This window comes from Salmo salar, chromosome ssa06 (assembly GCF_905237065.1).
Source record: "Salmo salar chromosome ssa06, Ssal_v3.1, whole genome shotgun sequence".
Lineage (NCBI taxonomy): Eukaryota > Metazoa > Chordata > Actinopteri > Salmoniformes > Salmonidae > Salmo > Salmo salar.
Window position 1 is genome coordinate 84,717,627 of NC_059447.1, and position 17,809 is coordinate 84,735,435.

At 42.8% G+C, this 17,809-nt stretch overlaps 1 protein-coding gene across 1 annotated transcript in view; it reads left to right on the top strand.

Annotated features, from left to right (window-relative positions):
- The window catches only part of LOC106608234 (serine palmitoyltransferase 2), a 33,954-nt gene extending 22,822 nt beyond the window's left edge, over nt 1-11,132 (top strand). The window contains exons 10-12 of the mRNA XM_045721095.1: nt 5,193-5,328; nt 5,722-5,851; nt 7,790-11,132. Coding sequence (XP_045577051.1) covers nt 5,193-5,328; nt 5,722-5,851; nt 7,790-7,942 — 419 coding nt within the window. The 3' untranslated portion in view covers nt 7,943-11,132. The remainder of the gene's footprint in view (nt 1-5,192; nt 5,329-5,721; nt 5,852-7,789) is intronic.
- The last annotated feature ends 6,677 nt before the right edge of the window (nt 11,133-17,809 follow it).

Below are 17,809 nucleotides of genomic sequence, written 5' to 3' on the forward strand. Positions count from 1 at the left end.
AATCTATCCACCTGACAGGTGTGGCATATCAACTAGCTAATTTAACAGCATGATCATTACACAGGTGCACCTTGTGCTGAGGACAATAAAAGGCCACTCTAAAATGTGCTGTTCTGTCACACAACACAATGTCACAGATGTCTCAAGTTTTGAGGGAGTTTGAAATTGGCATGCTGACTGCAGGAATGTCCTCCAGAGCTGTTTCCAGATAATTTAATGTTCATTTCTACACCATAAGCTGCCTCAAACTTCATTTTCTGAGAATTTGTCAGTACGTACAACTGACCTCACAGCCGCAGACCACGTGTAATCACGCCAGCCCAGGACCTCAACATCCGGCTTCTTCACCTGAGGGATCGTCAGGGAGGGGTGCTGAGGATTATTTCTGTCTGAAAGAAAACCCTTTTGTGGGGAAAAACTCATTCTGATTGGCTGGGCCTGGCTCCACAGTGGGTGGGCCTATGCCCTCCCAGGCTCACCCATGGCTGCGCCCCTGCCCAGTCATGTGAAATCCATAGATTAGGGCCAAATTAATGTATTTCAATTCACTGATTTCTTTAAATGATCTCTAATTCAGCAAAATATTTGAAATTGTTGCATTTATATTTTGGTTCAGTATACTGTACATGCAGTGCATTCGGAAAGTATTCAGACCCCTTGACTTTTTCCATATTTTGTTACATTACAAACTTATTCTAAAATGGATTTCTTTTAAAAATCCTCATCAATCAACACACAATACCCCGAAATGACAAAGCGTAAACAGTTTATTAAAAATCAACAGAAATACCTTATTTACGTAAGTATTCAGACCCTTCGCTATGAGACTCAATTGAGCTCAGGTGCATCCTGTTTCCATTGATCATCCATGAGACGTTTCTACATCTTGATTGGAGTCCACCTGTGGTAAATTCAATTGATTGGCCATGATTTGAAAAGGCACACACCTGTCTATATAAGGTCCCACAGTTGACAGTGCATGTCAGATTAAAAACCAAGCCATGATTGTGTTGAGGCATAGTTCTGGGGAAGGGTACCAAAACATTTCTGCAGCATTGAAGGTCCTCAAGAACACAGTGGCCTCCATCATTCTTAAATGGAAGAAGTTTGGAACCACCAAGACTCTTCCTAGAGCTGGCTGCCCGGCCAAATTGAGCAATCAGGGGAGAAGGTCCTTGGTCCTGGAGGTGACCAAGAACCCAGTGGTCACTCTAACAGAGCTCCAGAGTTCCTCTGTGGATATGGGAGAACCTTCCAGAAGGACAACCATCTCTGCAGCACTGTACCAATAAGGCCTTTATGGTAGAGTGGCCAGACGGAAGCCACTCCTCACTAAAAGGCACATGGCAGCCCCTTGCCGTTTGCCAATTGTGACCTAAAGACTCTCAGACCATGAGAAACAAGATTCTCTGGTCTGATGAAACCAAGATTGAACTCTTTGGACTGAATGCCAAGCGTCACGTCTGGAGGAAACCTGGCACCATCCCTATGGTGAAGCATGGTGGTGGCAGCATCATGCTGTGGGGATGTTTTTCAGTGGCAGGGGCTGGGAGACCAGTCAGGATCGAGGGAAATATGAACAGAGTAAAGTACAGAGAGATCCTTGATGAAAACCTGCTCCAGACCTCAGACTGGGGGCGAAGGTTCACCTTCCAACAGGACAACAACCCTAAGCACACAGCAAGGCAATGCAGGAGTGGCTTCGGGACTAGTCTCTGAATGTCCTTGAGTGGCCCAGCCAGAGTCTGGACTTGAACCCGATCGAAGATCTCTGGAGAGACCTGAAAATAGCTGTGCAGCAACGCTCCCCATCCATCCGGACAGAGCTTGAGAGGATCTGCAGAGAAGAATAGGAGAAACTCCCCAAATACAGGTGTGCCCCAGAAGACTCGAGGCTGTAATCGCTGCCAATAGTGCTTCAACAAAGTACTGAGTAAATAGTCTGAATACTTATGTAAATGTGATATTTATATTTTATATTTATAATAAATTAGCAAAAATGTCAACCTGTTTTTGCTTTGTCATTATGGGGTATTACGTGTAGATTAATTGGGGGGGTAGTGGCGGTTCTAGACCATTTCAACTGGGGGGGGGGGCCAAGCTGGGGCCAGTTGTACTGTTAGAGGGGCCAGTTACATTAGACATTATTGTTGTCATATCGTTTTCTTCACTGCATTGCAGGCAAAAGACCATGTTCATAATGCAGATGCATGTGGTACGATACTGTTGTGTTCCGCCTAAAGCCGTCCCTCTAGAAAATGTGTGGGTTAAATTAGTGTTCCGAGTTGCCACTTTCTAATAACGGATGTAAAAAAAAAAGAACGAGGGGGGGGCAATTTAACCAATTTTAGAACAAGGCTGTAACAACAAAATGTGGAAAAAGTCAAGGGGTCTGAATACTTTAACGAATGCACTGTATCTACCTCAACTACTCCTGAACATTAACTACGGTATTGGCACTGACCCAGTACAACCTGAAAAACCTGATTCTATCATCAATACTTAATCATCAGGAGTTGAATCTGGTCCAAAAGGTTGATGATGACGGCTATACACAAGGTTTTCACTTGCGTTAGGCAGTGCCTGGTACTGCACAGTGTCACTACCACCAGTAACCACAAGGTGGCAGTACAGACCTGGAAAGCATTACTGACTTGTGACTAACTTTATTGATTCTTGCTCACAGAAAAACTGAAGGAAAAACAGTTTACATTGATAAAAAAATATGCACTTAAAATACAATTAGCTGTGTGTGGATTCTTCCAAACTAAGACTTAACACTAATATAAAATTCAATAGGTGTTGAGTCCTCTGGTTGAACTGTTCTTTTAAACTAGTGAAAGTTGGGTCTCCTGTCTGGTCCTACTGTAGAACACAATCTCCTCTCTTCAACCTGAGTGCTGTCGTAAGGTGCAGTGGAGTTGACGGTCACTCCTACACACACTGTACAGCAAACATCTGGAACCAGCTCAGCCCATCCAGAGTGTATCTATCCCCCTCTCAGTAGCACCAGGCTGGGTTAACCTCCAGTCAGTCCCCTGCTTCCCTCAGGGCTCTGAGTGATTGAAGCCTGGAAATGGCTGATCCCACAGTCTTGACCTAATCACTTAATAGTTTTCTCAGGAAAGAGGAACGTTCAAAGCCTCATATGTGTTTGAAATTCAAGCCTTTGAAGTTACTGCCATGGCTAGGTTGCTAGGCGAGGTAGTGAGGCTAGGTTGCTAGGGGAGGTAGTGAGGCTAGGTTGCTAGGGGAGGTAGTGAGGCTAGGTTGCTAGGGGAGGTAGTGAGGCTAGGTTGCTAGGGGAGGTAGTGAGGCTAGGTTGCTAGGGGAGGTAGTGTTGACTGCCAGAATGACTGACTGGGTTTCACATCTCGGGGAACTAACACGAGTCTTCAGATCTCAAGTTTCCCCATCATACTCTCCATTACACAACCAGAATTACTTTCTCTGGTTTGTAGCTCAAATCAATTGTCTGCATAGGACAGACAACTAAAATGCATATTTCATATCTGGACGGGACGAGGAACAGTTTATTTCATATCTGGATGGGACGGGGAACAGTTTATTTCATATCTGGATGGGACGGGGAACAGTTTATTTCATATCTGGATGGGAAGGGGAACAGTTTATTTCATATCTGGATGGGACGGGGAACAGTTTATTTCATATCTGGATGGGACGGGGAACAGTTTATTTCATATCTGGATGGGAAGGGGAACAGTCAGGACATCAATTTAAAAGGAATGTGAAACAAGTGGAAAGGATTCCCTCCTGAGAATATCCCCCTCTTTTTTTCAGCTTATGTCACTCTTCAGTTCTCACAGAATGGTTTTGAATTCCTGGGCTAAAGAAGAAGAAAAAAATGTCTGTGTGAATTGAATATCAGACTTGTTGTGTATTGGGTATCTTTGAAGCTGTATGTTTCTGTCTCTCAAAATGAAATGGCAGATGCTGGTCTGGAGCTTTTTTCTCATGTTGCTGAAGTCACAGCAACACCTGTACCCACTACCCAGGCCTAGTGAACAGGCAGGTACTAGGGTCTAAGGCCTAAATCAAATCAAATGTATTTATATAGCCCTTCTTACGTCAGCTGATCTATCAAAGTGCTGTACAGAAACCCAGCCTAAAACCCCAAACAGCAAGTAATGCAGGTGTAGAAGCACGGTGGCTAGGAAAAACTCCCTAGAAAGGCCAGAACCTAGGAAGAAACCTAGAGAGGAACCAGGCTATGAGGAGTGGCCAGTCCTCTTCTGGCTGTGCCGGGTGGAGATTATAACAGCACATGGCCAAGATGTTCAAATGTTCATAAATGACCAGCATGGTCAAATAATAATAATCATAGTAGTTGTCGAGGGTGTAACAAGTCAGTAACACAAGAGCAAGTGTCAGTTGGCTTTTTCATAGCCGATCTTTGAGAGTATCTCTACCGCTCCTGCTGTCTCTAGAGAGTTGAAAACAGCAGATCTGGGACAGGTAGCACGTCTGGTGAACAGGTCAGGGTTCCAGCAGGTCTGGGACAGGTAGAACGTCCGGTGAACAGGTCAGGGTTCCATAGCCGCAGGCAGAACCATTGGAACTGGAGCAGCAGCACGACCAGGTGAACTGGGGACAGCAAGGAGTCATCAGGCCAGGTAGTCCTGAGGCATGGTCCTAGGGCTCAGGTCCTCCGAAAGAGAGAATTAGAGAGAGCATATTTAAATTCACACAGGACACCGGAAAAGACAAGAGAAATACTCCAGATGTGACAGACTGTCCCTAGCCCCCTGACACATAAACTACTGCAGCATAAACACTGGAGGCTGAGACACTGTAGCCCCGTCCGACAATACCTCCTGACAAGGCCAAACAGGCAGGATATAACCCCACACACTTTGCCAAAGCACAGCCCCCACACCACTGGAGGGATATCTCCAACCACCAACCTACCATCCCGAGACAAGGCCGAGTATAGCCCACAAAGATCTCCGCCACGGAGAGGTCGCCCGCGTGCCAGCCTGTTTCTGCTCTCTTGCCAGCTCCTCATGGGATTGACAATGGAGTAGGAGCAAACTAAAACCCATCAGGCGAGAAGGGAGGGGCTGGAATACAGGGTGTGAGCAACAGTCCTTTAGAGGGTGTGGTTTAACAGGTTTACTAATGGGTTTACAGGTTAATGGATTAAATAGAGAATGCTTTCATTGTGTTTCCAGGTGGGGTTCGTCTGAGGCAGCTGTCAGAGAACACTACGTACTTCAGGAGGAAACTAAGAGAGATGGGCTTCATCATCTATGGCAATGATGACTCTCCTGTCGTACCCATGATGCTCTACATGCCCGCCAAGATAGGGTAGGTCTGGTAACAGCTAGTTAGAGATGTTTACCAGAACACAAACTAAACACCAAGATAGGGTAGGTCTGGTAACAGCTAGTTAGAGATGTTTACCAGAACACAAACTAAACACCAAGATAGGGTAGGTCTGGTAACAGCTAGTTAGAGATGTTTACCAGAACACAAACTAAACACCAAGAGAGTGTAGGTTTTATCAGTCCACCGCGTAACCTCTTTGTCAACTCACCCAGTTTTAGAGTTAATCACCACGGTGGCATGATCAGATTGTTTCTGTTCACTTTTCTCTGACACGATCAACATGGCATTCCTCAGTCAGTCACAGAATAAGCAGATTGTTCACACAGTGGTCACATGGTCTCTAACCCCGCTCTCTGATTGGTTTTCTCTCAGGGCGTTTGGTAGGGAGATGTTGAAGAGGAACATTGGGACGGTGGTGGTTGGCTTCCCGGCCACGCCCATCATAGAGTCCAGGGCCAGGTTCTGTGTGTCTGCTGCCCACACCAGAGATATTTTGGACACGGTGAGTCAACCAATCACGGACTAGAGTCAAAGGACTCCTCCCCCTCCCCATGGCGTCATCTCTATCTGCATCTTTCTGGTTCTTTTGTCCTGTCTGTCTGTCTGTCTGTCTGTCTGTCTGTCTGTCTGTCTGTCTGTCTGTCTGTCTGTCTGTCTGTGTGTGTCGTTGTTGTTGTCTGTCTTTTTCTTTTGTCTTTCTCTGTCTGTCTTTCGTCTGTTCTGTCTGTCTGTCTGTCTTGTTCTTCTTCTTTCGTCTTCTGTTGTCTTCTCTTCTGTTCTGTCTGTCTGTCTGCTGTCTGTCTGTCTGTCTGTCTGTCTGTCTGTCTGTCTGTCTGTGTCTGTCTGTCTGTCTGTCTCACTCAATAGGATATTTTGTCTCTGTCTCACTCAATAGGATATTTTGTCTCTGTCTCACTCAATAGGTTATTTTGTCTCTGTCTCACTCAATAGGTTATTTTGTCTCTGTCTCACTCAATAGGTTATTTTGTCTCTGTCTCACTCAATAGGTTATTTTGTCTCTGTCTCACTCAATAGGTTATTTTGTCTCTGTCTCACTCAATAGGTTATTTTGTCTCTGTCTCACTCAATAGGTTATTTTGTCTCTGTCTCACTCAATAGGTTATTTTGTCTGTCTGTCTCACTCAATAGGTTATTTTGTCTGTCTGTCTCACTCAATAGGTTATTTTGTCTGTCTGTCTCACTCAATAGGTTATTTTGTCTGTCTGTCTCACTAGTTATATTCTATTCAACTCTCTGTGATGTTAGTATAGGATGGAAGGAGAAGAAACTGCATTTGAGTATTGAGATGCACCTCAAGTCTCTGTGGTCCTAGAATTGGGTCCAGTTCAATTGATGGGAATGGTTATGGTTGGTAAGTTGTATGTCAATGGTTAGAATGTATGGTGAAGACTTTATTTCTCCCTTGAGACAGCAGCATCATCCTTTTAATAGCTGAACGAATCCCTCCACATCTCTTCAAAGCAGTGCGAGTGACTGACACTTTCCCAGTATTGAATCAGTCAAGCCTGGCTTCTGACTTTCATGGCTGATGTGCTGCAGGTGTGGAGGACAGGAAAGGCATTTCAATATGTGCTTTATTACAGAGGGTGAGAAGGGTTCAGAAAATATTTTTCTTTCAAATACTTCAGCTGGGCTCAATAGAGCTTGCCTGGTGCAATGGAACCAACAATCGTCCCATAATTACCAACCCCACCCATCTGGTACACCCAGGCAGGTTCCATCATATGTACAACATGTTTTGGAAGAACACCTATTATTAGAACCCAGGTGTGGGTGGGAGTGACTTGGAAGGATGACAGCACAGGCCTTACTATGGTGGAGCAGCGAGCTCAGACACTTTTATTTAGGAGTGTTGTCTGTCCAAGGACAGTCCATCTTTTTGATGAGTGGGTCAACACTGTTTTTAATGGTCCGCTTCACTTGTTGAAATGTATGAAGACACTTTTTCCTCTCTTTACTCTCTTTACTAAGTTCAGAGAAGGTATGAAAAAAAGAAAGTGGAGAAAGATAGATTGTTTCCAGGTGGGTTGCGGACTGATGGTATTGCAGGACAGATAAAGTCTCCTGAGGTAAGTGGTGTAGTTTTAGCTCAGGTTGTGTATTCTTTGTTCACCCTTACGCAAATGGCCCCCATTTCTCTTCACTAACAATTTCATCAGGTGAATTTCAGGGTTCAGCAACCCTCACATTGCTGTGAGAGAAACACTTCCCCCATCTCAATCTCCTGGATCCGCAGGAAATACTCCTGCTTCTAATGTTCACAACATACTGCTGTTGAGTAGCTTCTCATTTCTCCACAGTGGAGGATCCTGCTTCTGAGACCAAATGGAATCGATCCAGCTCTCTCATACTGTTGTTGATGTTGAGTAGCTTCTCATCATTCTACGTGTTGTTTAATCTTCTCTCCTGTCTTCCCCAGGCGTTGGAGGCCATCAGTGAGGTAGGAGATGTATTACTGCTGAAGTATTCTAGACACCAGAGACGTCCTCATCTCCCCTCCTCCCTGGATTCATGGTCCTCTGAGGACAGTCTGCTCCAGGAGCCCAGCCACGTCAAGCCTTCTGTCATGTAACTAACTGAAACGCCTACACTGATGTAGGGTCAAGTTGCCTCTAGATGCTGATCTTGTGTCAGTTTAGTATTTTTCCCCACTAATAGTTAGTGTTAGAATTGGGGGATGGAAAGCTGATCCTAGATCTTGTACCTAAGTGAAACTTCACCAGGTCTGAAAAGTCACCATGGTCTCATGTGCCCGTAGGGTTTTCTTACTGTATCTTAACTTATTGTGACCTCATTTTTTTGAGTTTGTACCTAAACGATGAGTCTTAAATATGTCTGTGTGCATTATGGGGTCTTCCAATGGAATAATAACAAGATTACATTTAACATTTTAGTAATTTAGCAGACTCTCTTATCCAGAGCAACTTACTGGAGCACCTTGCTCAACGGCACACTGACAGCTTTTTCACTGATTCGGCTCGGGGATTCGAACCAGCGACCTTTAGCTTACGGGCCCAACACTTTAAACCAGTAGGCTACCTGCTGCGGTTCTTAAAGGTATTTTCAGCTTTTAAGATAGGAGGGAGTAATCAAGGGGTCTGAAACCTGGAACGTTTTAATATTCAAATATACAGTACCACTTGTTTGGTTATACCAATGGTTGGTTACTGGCAGGAGTTATGTAACAGACAAAGTAAATAAATAATATCGATCATTCCTTATATTAGTAGAGCCCTGTTGGTATGGGTAAAATCCCCCCCCCCCACCTAAATATAGGCCTTCATATCACATGGGGTACATCAAGTGTCAACCTTATTTTTTTATTTTATTTAACTTAAACCTTTCCACTCTAATTAGTGTTTTATACTTGAATATTGTCACTGGGTCCTTTCTCTAACCAAATCTATGTATTGTACATTATCTACTGTTTATACTGTAAATTAACATGTGAAATCGTCTTTGACTTAACATCGTAGCTAGTCACCAATCACAGAGCTGCTTTCCATGAGTAGTCCTAGCTCTCTCTGGAATCTACATATCACACCTGGCTCATGTTCATTAGAGCACGTCTCAGCCAAAACAAGCATTTCTTATTGGACAGGCCCTGGTAGTCCCTCCCAGTTTCAGTTAGTTTTGTTCCATTTTGTGCCTAATGAACACAACCTTGTTCTAAAAAGATCTGTTGAGATATTTAGAGTAGTAGGGGAAATCACTTTGTAGTGCTGACATGTTGTGAAGGTTTTATTTTCTATCATTTTTTTCAGTCTTTAATATTTAGTGTTCTTTACACCTGTACTGGAATAACTTGAACTCATATGTCTTAAACATTTGGAACAGCTCTAGTCTTTAACGTAGCTGAAGATTCTCTAAACCTGCTGTAGGGTGAATAAGAGCCAGGTCGTGTTATGTGTTTTTCTTAGGATCGGTTTCCTGGAATAAAACAATATATTTCAATGGAGATTCTTGCCTTCATCTGTGTCTGGGAAACTGACCCTTACTGAAGAGACATGTGAAGTGAATATCTAACTGTATGTCTTAACCTAAGTGCTTATTCTATTATTAATAAATCCAGCGCTGATGTCTTCTTCCTGAGTAATGACACGCTGGGTGTAATGTAACCACACTGTCTATCTGTATGTATGACGATGCTGCATCCTAACCATGCTTCTCTGATGTACAGATATGTCCTTATTCGGAAAACACTTCCTATGGATACCCTCTTTATAAGGTATTAAGTGCATCCATAATGCCTTATGAGCTATGTATAATGCACAAAATACGTATAATACAGGAAGTGTTACCCCTTTTTTGATTTATTGCAAATTCCCTATAGTATTTAAATCTGCCTTGTTTTGGGGAAGATGTTTCTAATATAGTATCTCTGTGGGTGGCAGCTCTAATTATGTTCTACAGCGGTTCTTCTAAATTCCATTTAAAGTCAGCCATTTCAGGAAATCAAATTTCATGGAATTTCAGTTTGTACTTTTTATGTAAATTCAGAAATCTTTTAGAATTGCAGTTTACCTCCTGAATTGACTTGATTTGTAATGGAATTGACCCCCAGCCCTGTTCCAGAGTAACTATGTAGGTGTGTTTTAATAACCGACCACATGTCTTCAGTGCTAATACTACTGACGGGCGTTGGAAATGCACAGATGACGTAGCCTCACTGAAACGACAGGCTTTACGGCTGGCTAACGACTGCTTGGTTTGAAGGAAGCGTCTTTTTACCGACCACTGTCTGTCGCACAATGATTCTTCTTATCTGATATGGCATTCCAGAATTAGCTGATTTTGTTTTGGCTGGCTTGTATATTTGTTTTGATTTTAGTTTCTTTTGTGTAAATTATATATTTGATTTTCTATGGGTCAACCTATGGGTAATTTCAAGTGTAATATTGTGAGTAGTCAAATATCCGGTTTGTAGTTGAGGTGTGTGAGTGTAGAAATGTATCGAGCAGAGACTAGCACTGTGATCATTCCACCACTACAACCTCCTTTTAAACTATCTCTGACATTTTAAAGTGTCTAGAATTGGTTCAGCAGTAAATCTGAAACCTTGTTGGTTCTGCATTGTATTTAGTTCAAGCTGGGTGGGCCCATGTAGTCTCTCTTGGTTCCGAATGGCACTCTTTTTCCTATAGTGTACTACTTTTAACCAGAGCCTTAGTCAAAAGTAGCGCACTATTTAGGCAATGGGGCACAATTTGGGATGCCTGCTCCGTATCCTGTTCCCATCTCTTTTCAGACAGGATGTGATTGCTCATATCCAGCAACAAGATCTCAGGAAGGCTGTTTACATTTCTACAAAACAAATAACATTTAGCAGCAGATGTAATTAATCACTGCCCCATTTTTAAAGTAAATGTGTTTTTAAAATGAAAAGATAAAAAAAGTCCTTTGATGTAAAATGACATTGTTTAACCAGCAATGGGAGAGAGAGATTTGTGAACTGACCTACTATGTATAACACCTGTATGTTATCAGGAGGCTTTTACCCTCGGCAAGTTCAATGTTTGGAGATAGTTAGGGTTGAAAGATAAACCATTTGAGGTTTTTGAAGCAATGGTGTGTGTTAAACCGTGCTGTTGGAAATGGTGCTAAGATTAAATCCGTCTTTGTTTGTATCAAGCTCTTGGTTAGATTTGTCTTTTGGCAAAGGTCTATATACATACGCACGATGTGTAATGTCATCTATCGGAAAGTCTTTACAGAATGAATACCATTAAATGACTTACAACCTGTTTGTATCTTAAAGACGACATCTCAGATTTATTCTGTTTATTTGTTACACACACTGACCTATAGAGATGCATCTATCACTAACACCAACATCTGTATTTCTAATGAAAATGATAGAACGTATGATTGTGTGTATCCTTCTCATTGTTGAATTGAGCAAATATATATGCATCTCTCATTGAAAAAACACCTGTATGATTCAACATTTCCCAATTAACATTTTTACTCCATTCCAAAAATGTCTCGTCTTTTTTATGTTCTTTCCTTGAGCTGTTTTTTTATAATTTTTTTCCCTCCTTCTCTGTTCTATCTTAACATCTGTGGATATTTATCTATTATTCTGAGAACAAATGTGGTCACGATCTGTCTAGATGCATTCCACACAGAACTAATTTGTAGTCAATTACGAACTGTAGAACTCACTGTAGAACTCACTGTAGATGTGCCCGCTTTGATGGGCCAGAAGCCATGTTTTGTTACAATTCTGAATGGCAACAATGTAAGAAGCTGTCATGTGGGGAATTGTAGGTGGCTCTTTTCAGCCAGTTTTATCTTGTTCGACAACTCCGGCATGTGGCAAGGACTACAGACTATCACACACAGTGTGTGCTGGCATCCAGAGTGTGTGCTGACCAGCTTGCAGGCATATTCTCCGCCATCTTCTCAGACCCAATCTAATTTATCTACCGCTCCAACAGATCCATGGTAGATGCCATTTCCATCACTATTCACACGTTCGTAACACATCTAGACAAGTGGAACACCTATTTGAGAATGCTGTTCATTGACTACAGTTCAGCATTCGACACTATTGTTCCCTCCAACCTCGACACCAAGCTCAGAGCCCTGGGTCTGGATACCACACTCTGCAACTGGTCCTGGACTTCCTGAAGGGCAGACCACAGGCTGTGAGGGTTGGCAACAACACCTCCACACGGACTCTTAATACAGGGTTGGTGACGACACCATGGTTGTAGGCCTGATAACCAGCGATGATGAGTCAGCCTATAGGGAGGAGGTAAGTGAACTGTCATAGTGGTGTCATGACAACAGCCTCTCCCTCAATGTCCGCAAAACAAAGGAAGCGGGGGGGGGGCATGCCCCGATCTACATCAATAGAGTGTCACAAGTTTTAAGTTCTGACCCTTGTTGCGCACCGACATCACCACTCTTGTCGAGAGGGTACAACAGCATCTCTACTTCCTAAGGCGGCTGAAGAAATTCAGCATGCCACCCCGGGTCCTCTCCAAATACTACCGCTGCACCATCCCATCCAGGACATCACTGGAACCGTGTTCTCTCCCATCCAGGACATCACTGGAACCGTGTTCCCTCCCATCCAGGACATCACTGGAACCGTGTTCCCTCCCATCCAGGACATCACTGGAACCGTGTTCCCTCCAGGACATCACTGGAACCGTGCTCCCTCCCATCCAGGACATCACTGGAACCGTGCTCCCTCCCATACAGGACATCACTGGAACCGTGCTCCCTCCCATCCAGGACATCACTGGAACCGTGCTCCCTCCCATCCAGGACATCACTGGAACCGTGCTCCCTCCCATCCAGGACATCACTGGAACCGTGCTCCCTCCCATACAGGACATCACTGGAACCGTGCTCCCTCCCATACAGGACATCACTGGAACCGTGCTCCCTCCCATCCAGGACATCACTGGAACCGTGCTCCCTCTCATCCGGGACATCACTGGAACCGTGCTCCCTCCCATACGGGACATCACTGGAACCGTGCTCCCTCCCATCCGGGACATCACTGGAACCGTGCTCCCTCCCATCCGGGACATCACTGGAACCGTGTTCCCATCCGGGACATCACTGGAACCGTGTTCTCATCCGGGACATCACTGGAACCGTGTTCTCATCCGGGACATCACTGGAACCGTGTTCCCATCCGGGACATCACTGGAACCGTGTTCCCATCCGGGACATCACTGGAACCGTGTTCCCATCCGGGACACGAGCTGTTCTCTCCCTTAACCATCGAGCAGACGGTATCGGAGCATGAGGTCTGATACCAATAGGCTCAGAGACAGTTTCTATCTACAAGGCATCAGACTGCTGAACACTGGAACTGGACTGGACCACCTGGTCTGATTCTCCACACCTTAGTGCGCGCACACACATCACACCTGCTGCTACCAGCCTCTTATTATACTGCTCAGTTTATACACTACCCCCCATCTCCCCTTCGTGTAAATACACATGTAAATATTGGACTTTATATGGTCCCTTCCTGTATTATACTGATGTATAAAATGTATTATTCTATTTTACTGAGTTATTTACTTTATGTTCATATTCTTATCTTTTATAATTTCTTGTTGTTGCATTGTAGAGAACCTGCAAGTAATCATGTCGTTGGATGATATATATCCCATGCGTATCCCGTACATTCAACTCAATGTCTTCTTTTGAGCTGTTTTGACTGATTTCATGTCAATGCCAATATGGCTAAAATTCGCTACCTAGCTCCACAAACATTTGGAGACTATATCTAGTTCCCATATCAACAATCTAAGCCAATCCGATCTGTTTTGTTGCTAAACAACCAACCTGTCTAAAGAACTGTAGAAGACAAACATAAAGGCTTTAGGGAAAGGGGGATACCTAGTCAGTTGTACAACTGAATGCATTCAACTGAAATGTGTCTTCCGCATTTAACCCAACCCCTCAATCAGAGAGGTGCGGAGGGCTGTCTTAATCGACATCCACGTCTTCGGTGCCCGGGGAACAGTGGGTTAACTGCCTTGCTTGGGCAGAAAAACAGATTTTTACCTTGTCGGTTACTGGCCCAACGCCCCTACCTGCCAGGCTACCTGCCACCCTTTATTTACCAGTCGTGTGTGTGTGCGTGTGTGCGTGCGTGCGTGCATGGGTACACAGCACTGATGTTTCTTTAAGTTTTCTTGCTGTTTTAATTATACATTAATCACATTACAGACCCTGACCCACGAGCGACGTAATGTGTTCCATTCCAGAAGTATAAGTCCTCTGTGACCTGTAAGAAGAGAGAACAGAGTCAAAAAGAAAGGCCATGCGACTTGGTGAACCTAAAGACATTTAGAGTGTTTAAAACCAGTATTTGGATTACCTTAGCCTGTGGATCTCCGTTGACCTGACCTCTGAATCCCCATTATTTAGCCCCTATAAGAGAATATAGAGAGACATGTTTATGTACTGTAGCTACACATTAAAGACTAAAGCAACCCTGTGGGCAGTGCTGGTACCCAATTCTCATACTTGGGTAAAATTATAGATGCCTTTTAATAGAAAGTGCAAGTCATCCAGTAATATACTACTTGAGTAAAAGTCTAAAAGTATTTGGTTATAAAGTAAATGTATTTGCTGAATATACTTAAGTATCAAAAGTCAGATTCCTTTTTATATTAAGGAAAGCATCCGGAATCGTTTTTAAAATTTAAGGATAGCCAGGGCCACGCTCCAACAGTCAGACATTATTTATAAAAATGTATGTGTGTTTAGTGAGTCTGCCAGATCAGAGGTAGTAGGGATGACCATGTGTTCTCTTGATAAATGCGTGAATTGGACCAATTTCCTGTCCTGATAATCATTCAAAATGTAACGAGTACTTTTGGTTGTCAGGTAAAATGTATGGAGTAAAAAGTACATTATTTCCTTTAGGAATGTAGTGAAGTAAAAGTTATAAATAATAAATATAAATAGTAAAATAAAGTACAGATACCCCCAAAAACTACTAAGTAGTACTTTAAGTATTTTTGCTTAAGTACTTTACACCACTGCCTGTGAGAGTATATGGACAGACATGATTATGCAGTAGAACAACCCTGAAAATAGATTGATGGCCTTGATGTCGTATGTGAACCATAGAATCATGAATCCATGGAGATGTGACGTTTCCTTCCCAACCTATAGCAAGAGAAACCAACTTGCTTCCACAACGCTATCATGTTTTATAGGTTCGCCGTGTGCATCCCTGCCAGTTGATAATGTCCTGAATTAAGACCGAGAGCTGAGTCCCTGTGATTTCTATAGTAACTAATAGGTAAGATTGTATCAGTCTAAGAAGTGTTAGTTCTGCCGGGTTCTCCAAATCTGTGTTGAACTGTAAGAACAAATTGATGTCATCTGTAGAACACCGTGGATGAAGAAAATTGAGTCAACATCCAACCCTGTTGATCCATGGGGTTTAAGCTAATCTAATAATGTGAGCAGTTTGAACACACATTTTATCCATGTGTGATTGAATCAGGGTGCAAAGTTAAATCCTGATTCCTATTAATCCACATAGTGATGCAGTCACAAATTACGACTACCTTTTGAGGGATACACATCACAGTGATTCTATACTTGAGAAACACACTGTCAAATTGAAACTGTCAATGAAGTTCATAAGCTTGACTAATACACTTCTGAAGCTTCTAATGTGTCCCAGAATTAACTTTTATTTTCAAAGAAACCGTGTCTCCGGTATAGATCTCATCTCAATGTTCTACTCCATAATTTTCCAATCCCCCTCTTCCTAACAAAATCAACATCGACAGACAAGTTCCTCTTTGATCCAATCCCTTTGTTTGCATCCAACACTGGAGATCGAGGAGCTCGCTCTGGGAAATAAACAACACGTCAAATAAAACATTCTGCCTGTTCTAATATGGAGGAAGTTTGTCTGTTTTGTCTCCAATTGAAAGCAGATTGCTGCTCTACACGTGCTAAGGCTGGGGATCATTCAATCTCTATGGGTTCAGCATCATCTCTATGGGTTCAGCATCATCTCTATGGCTTCAGCCTTGTAAGATCAGTCTGCGGGCCTGGATGGTCCTGGTTAAGGCACAGCAAATGGAAAAACAAAGGCATCAAAACCCAGTCGGCTTCTCTCCTTGGCTGGAACCCTGAGAGAGATACCGAGGGCATCCTTCACTGATCAGGTTCTTGTGAAAACATTACATTTGGTAATGATGCTACTCTGAGTAAAAACACAGGCCTGTCAAAGTTCACTGATGGGTTCTCTGTTGTGTTTTTGAAATGTAGTGGATGAGTAGAGGCCTAGTGGGAGTTGTGGGAAGTCAACCACACAGAGAAACAGAACATTGTACATTAATAGTTTTGCTACTTTACATTTTGTTCTGAACTGTTAAGAGCTACAAGTCAGAATTTCACAGTACCTTTACACCCGCTGTATTCTGTTCATGTGACAAATACACTTTGATTTGACATTTGAATGTGTGTAAACTGGACTGAATAAGGACACCTTCAAACGAGCCAGACAATCAATGCAAATGTCTTTATATTCCTCGTTGTATTTGTCACGACATATTTTCACTGAAATACAATAAAAATACAGCCAATACAACACAGCAATGCAAACAGCTATTTAAATGTAATTACATTAATTGAAAGACTACGTTTCTTGCCAAATAACGCACAAAGAGGATAATTTCATAATTTGAAGTGTATTTATCCACTGCAGTTTCCATTTCCCAAACAGGTGCCATTATCTGAATGAGCATTCTGAACCACTGGGTCCCGATACTGCTCCATTGTTGAGGTACATGTAAAAATGTACTATATTCTCTAACAACTTGAGTTCCCCTGAGAAAACTGTAGAAACATCCATGATTGAAGGTTATCAAGCTGTCATTGTTGAGACTGTGGACCATAATCCTTTATCTTGGCCAGGTCGCAATTGTAAATGAGAACTTGTTCTCAACTTGCCTACCTGGTTAAATAAAGGTGAATTTTCTTTTTTTAAATAAGCTCAGTCCAGACCAGATCACTCCACCTTGTAGGTTCTAAGAACATCTGTTGGCATGTTATCATGAATTGCTGGAGGTTGTTGTTCTTGTTTGTCAAGATCTTTAGACCCAATTCTCTCCTCAGCCATAAATATATATTTTAAAGAAGAATCGCTCAAATTCATGCACGTTAGTGCAACCATATGTAGATTCCTCACCAGGCCCTATCACATCTGAAGTATCTTCTCTTAACAGCATCATGTAGACTTTTCAATTGGCCAAGACATGTTCCGTCTCACCATTCCCCTCTTCAAAATAAACATCTCACATAGCAAAATCATATAAGGAAGTACGTTATGGATAGTTATGTTAGTCTGTTCAGCAGTGTTGGGATTTGTTACTCAAAAGTTATATTACTAGTTACATTTAACAAAAGTAACACGTTCCGTTACAATATTACTTTGTGTGGAAAGTAACGCGTTATATTATTAGTTATATTACTTTGCGTTACCTTCATTAAAAAAATCTCAATCTCATAATTTTTTTGACTTTCGGAGGGAGAAAGGTGAGCCGTTCACGCTCTACTAAAGATAGTAAGTAGCCTAACTCAGGTTGGAGCTGCTTTCCTGAGCTAGTCTAAAGGTGCTGTGCTATCATATGGGCTGCTTAATTAGCCATGTAGACTGTCAGCCAAACATCTCTACAGAGGTCCTATCTTTTCATTGAAAATCTCTCTCTCGAGCCGCCAGTTATGGTTATAGAGCGCGAGTAGGCTACAAGGACCCATAACGATGTATAGATCAGCTAGATGCAGTGCAAGGCGGTATTGAATGTCTCAGGGTCCCTCTAAGGGCGTTTCTATGGACAGCAGCTGTCATGACATTTCTACAAACAGGCTTTCTCCGCTGCTCGAGAACTAAATGAGGAAGCGACTCGAGATCGGCTCATGGAAACACGTGGCC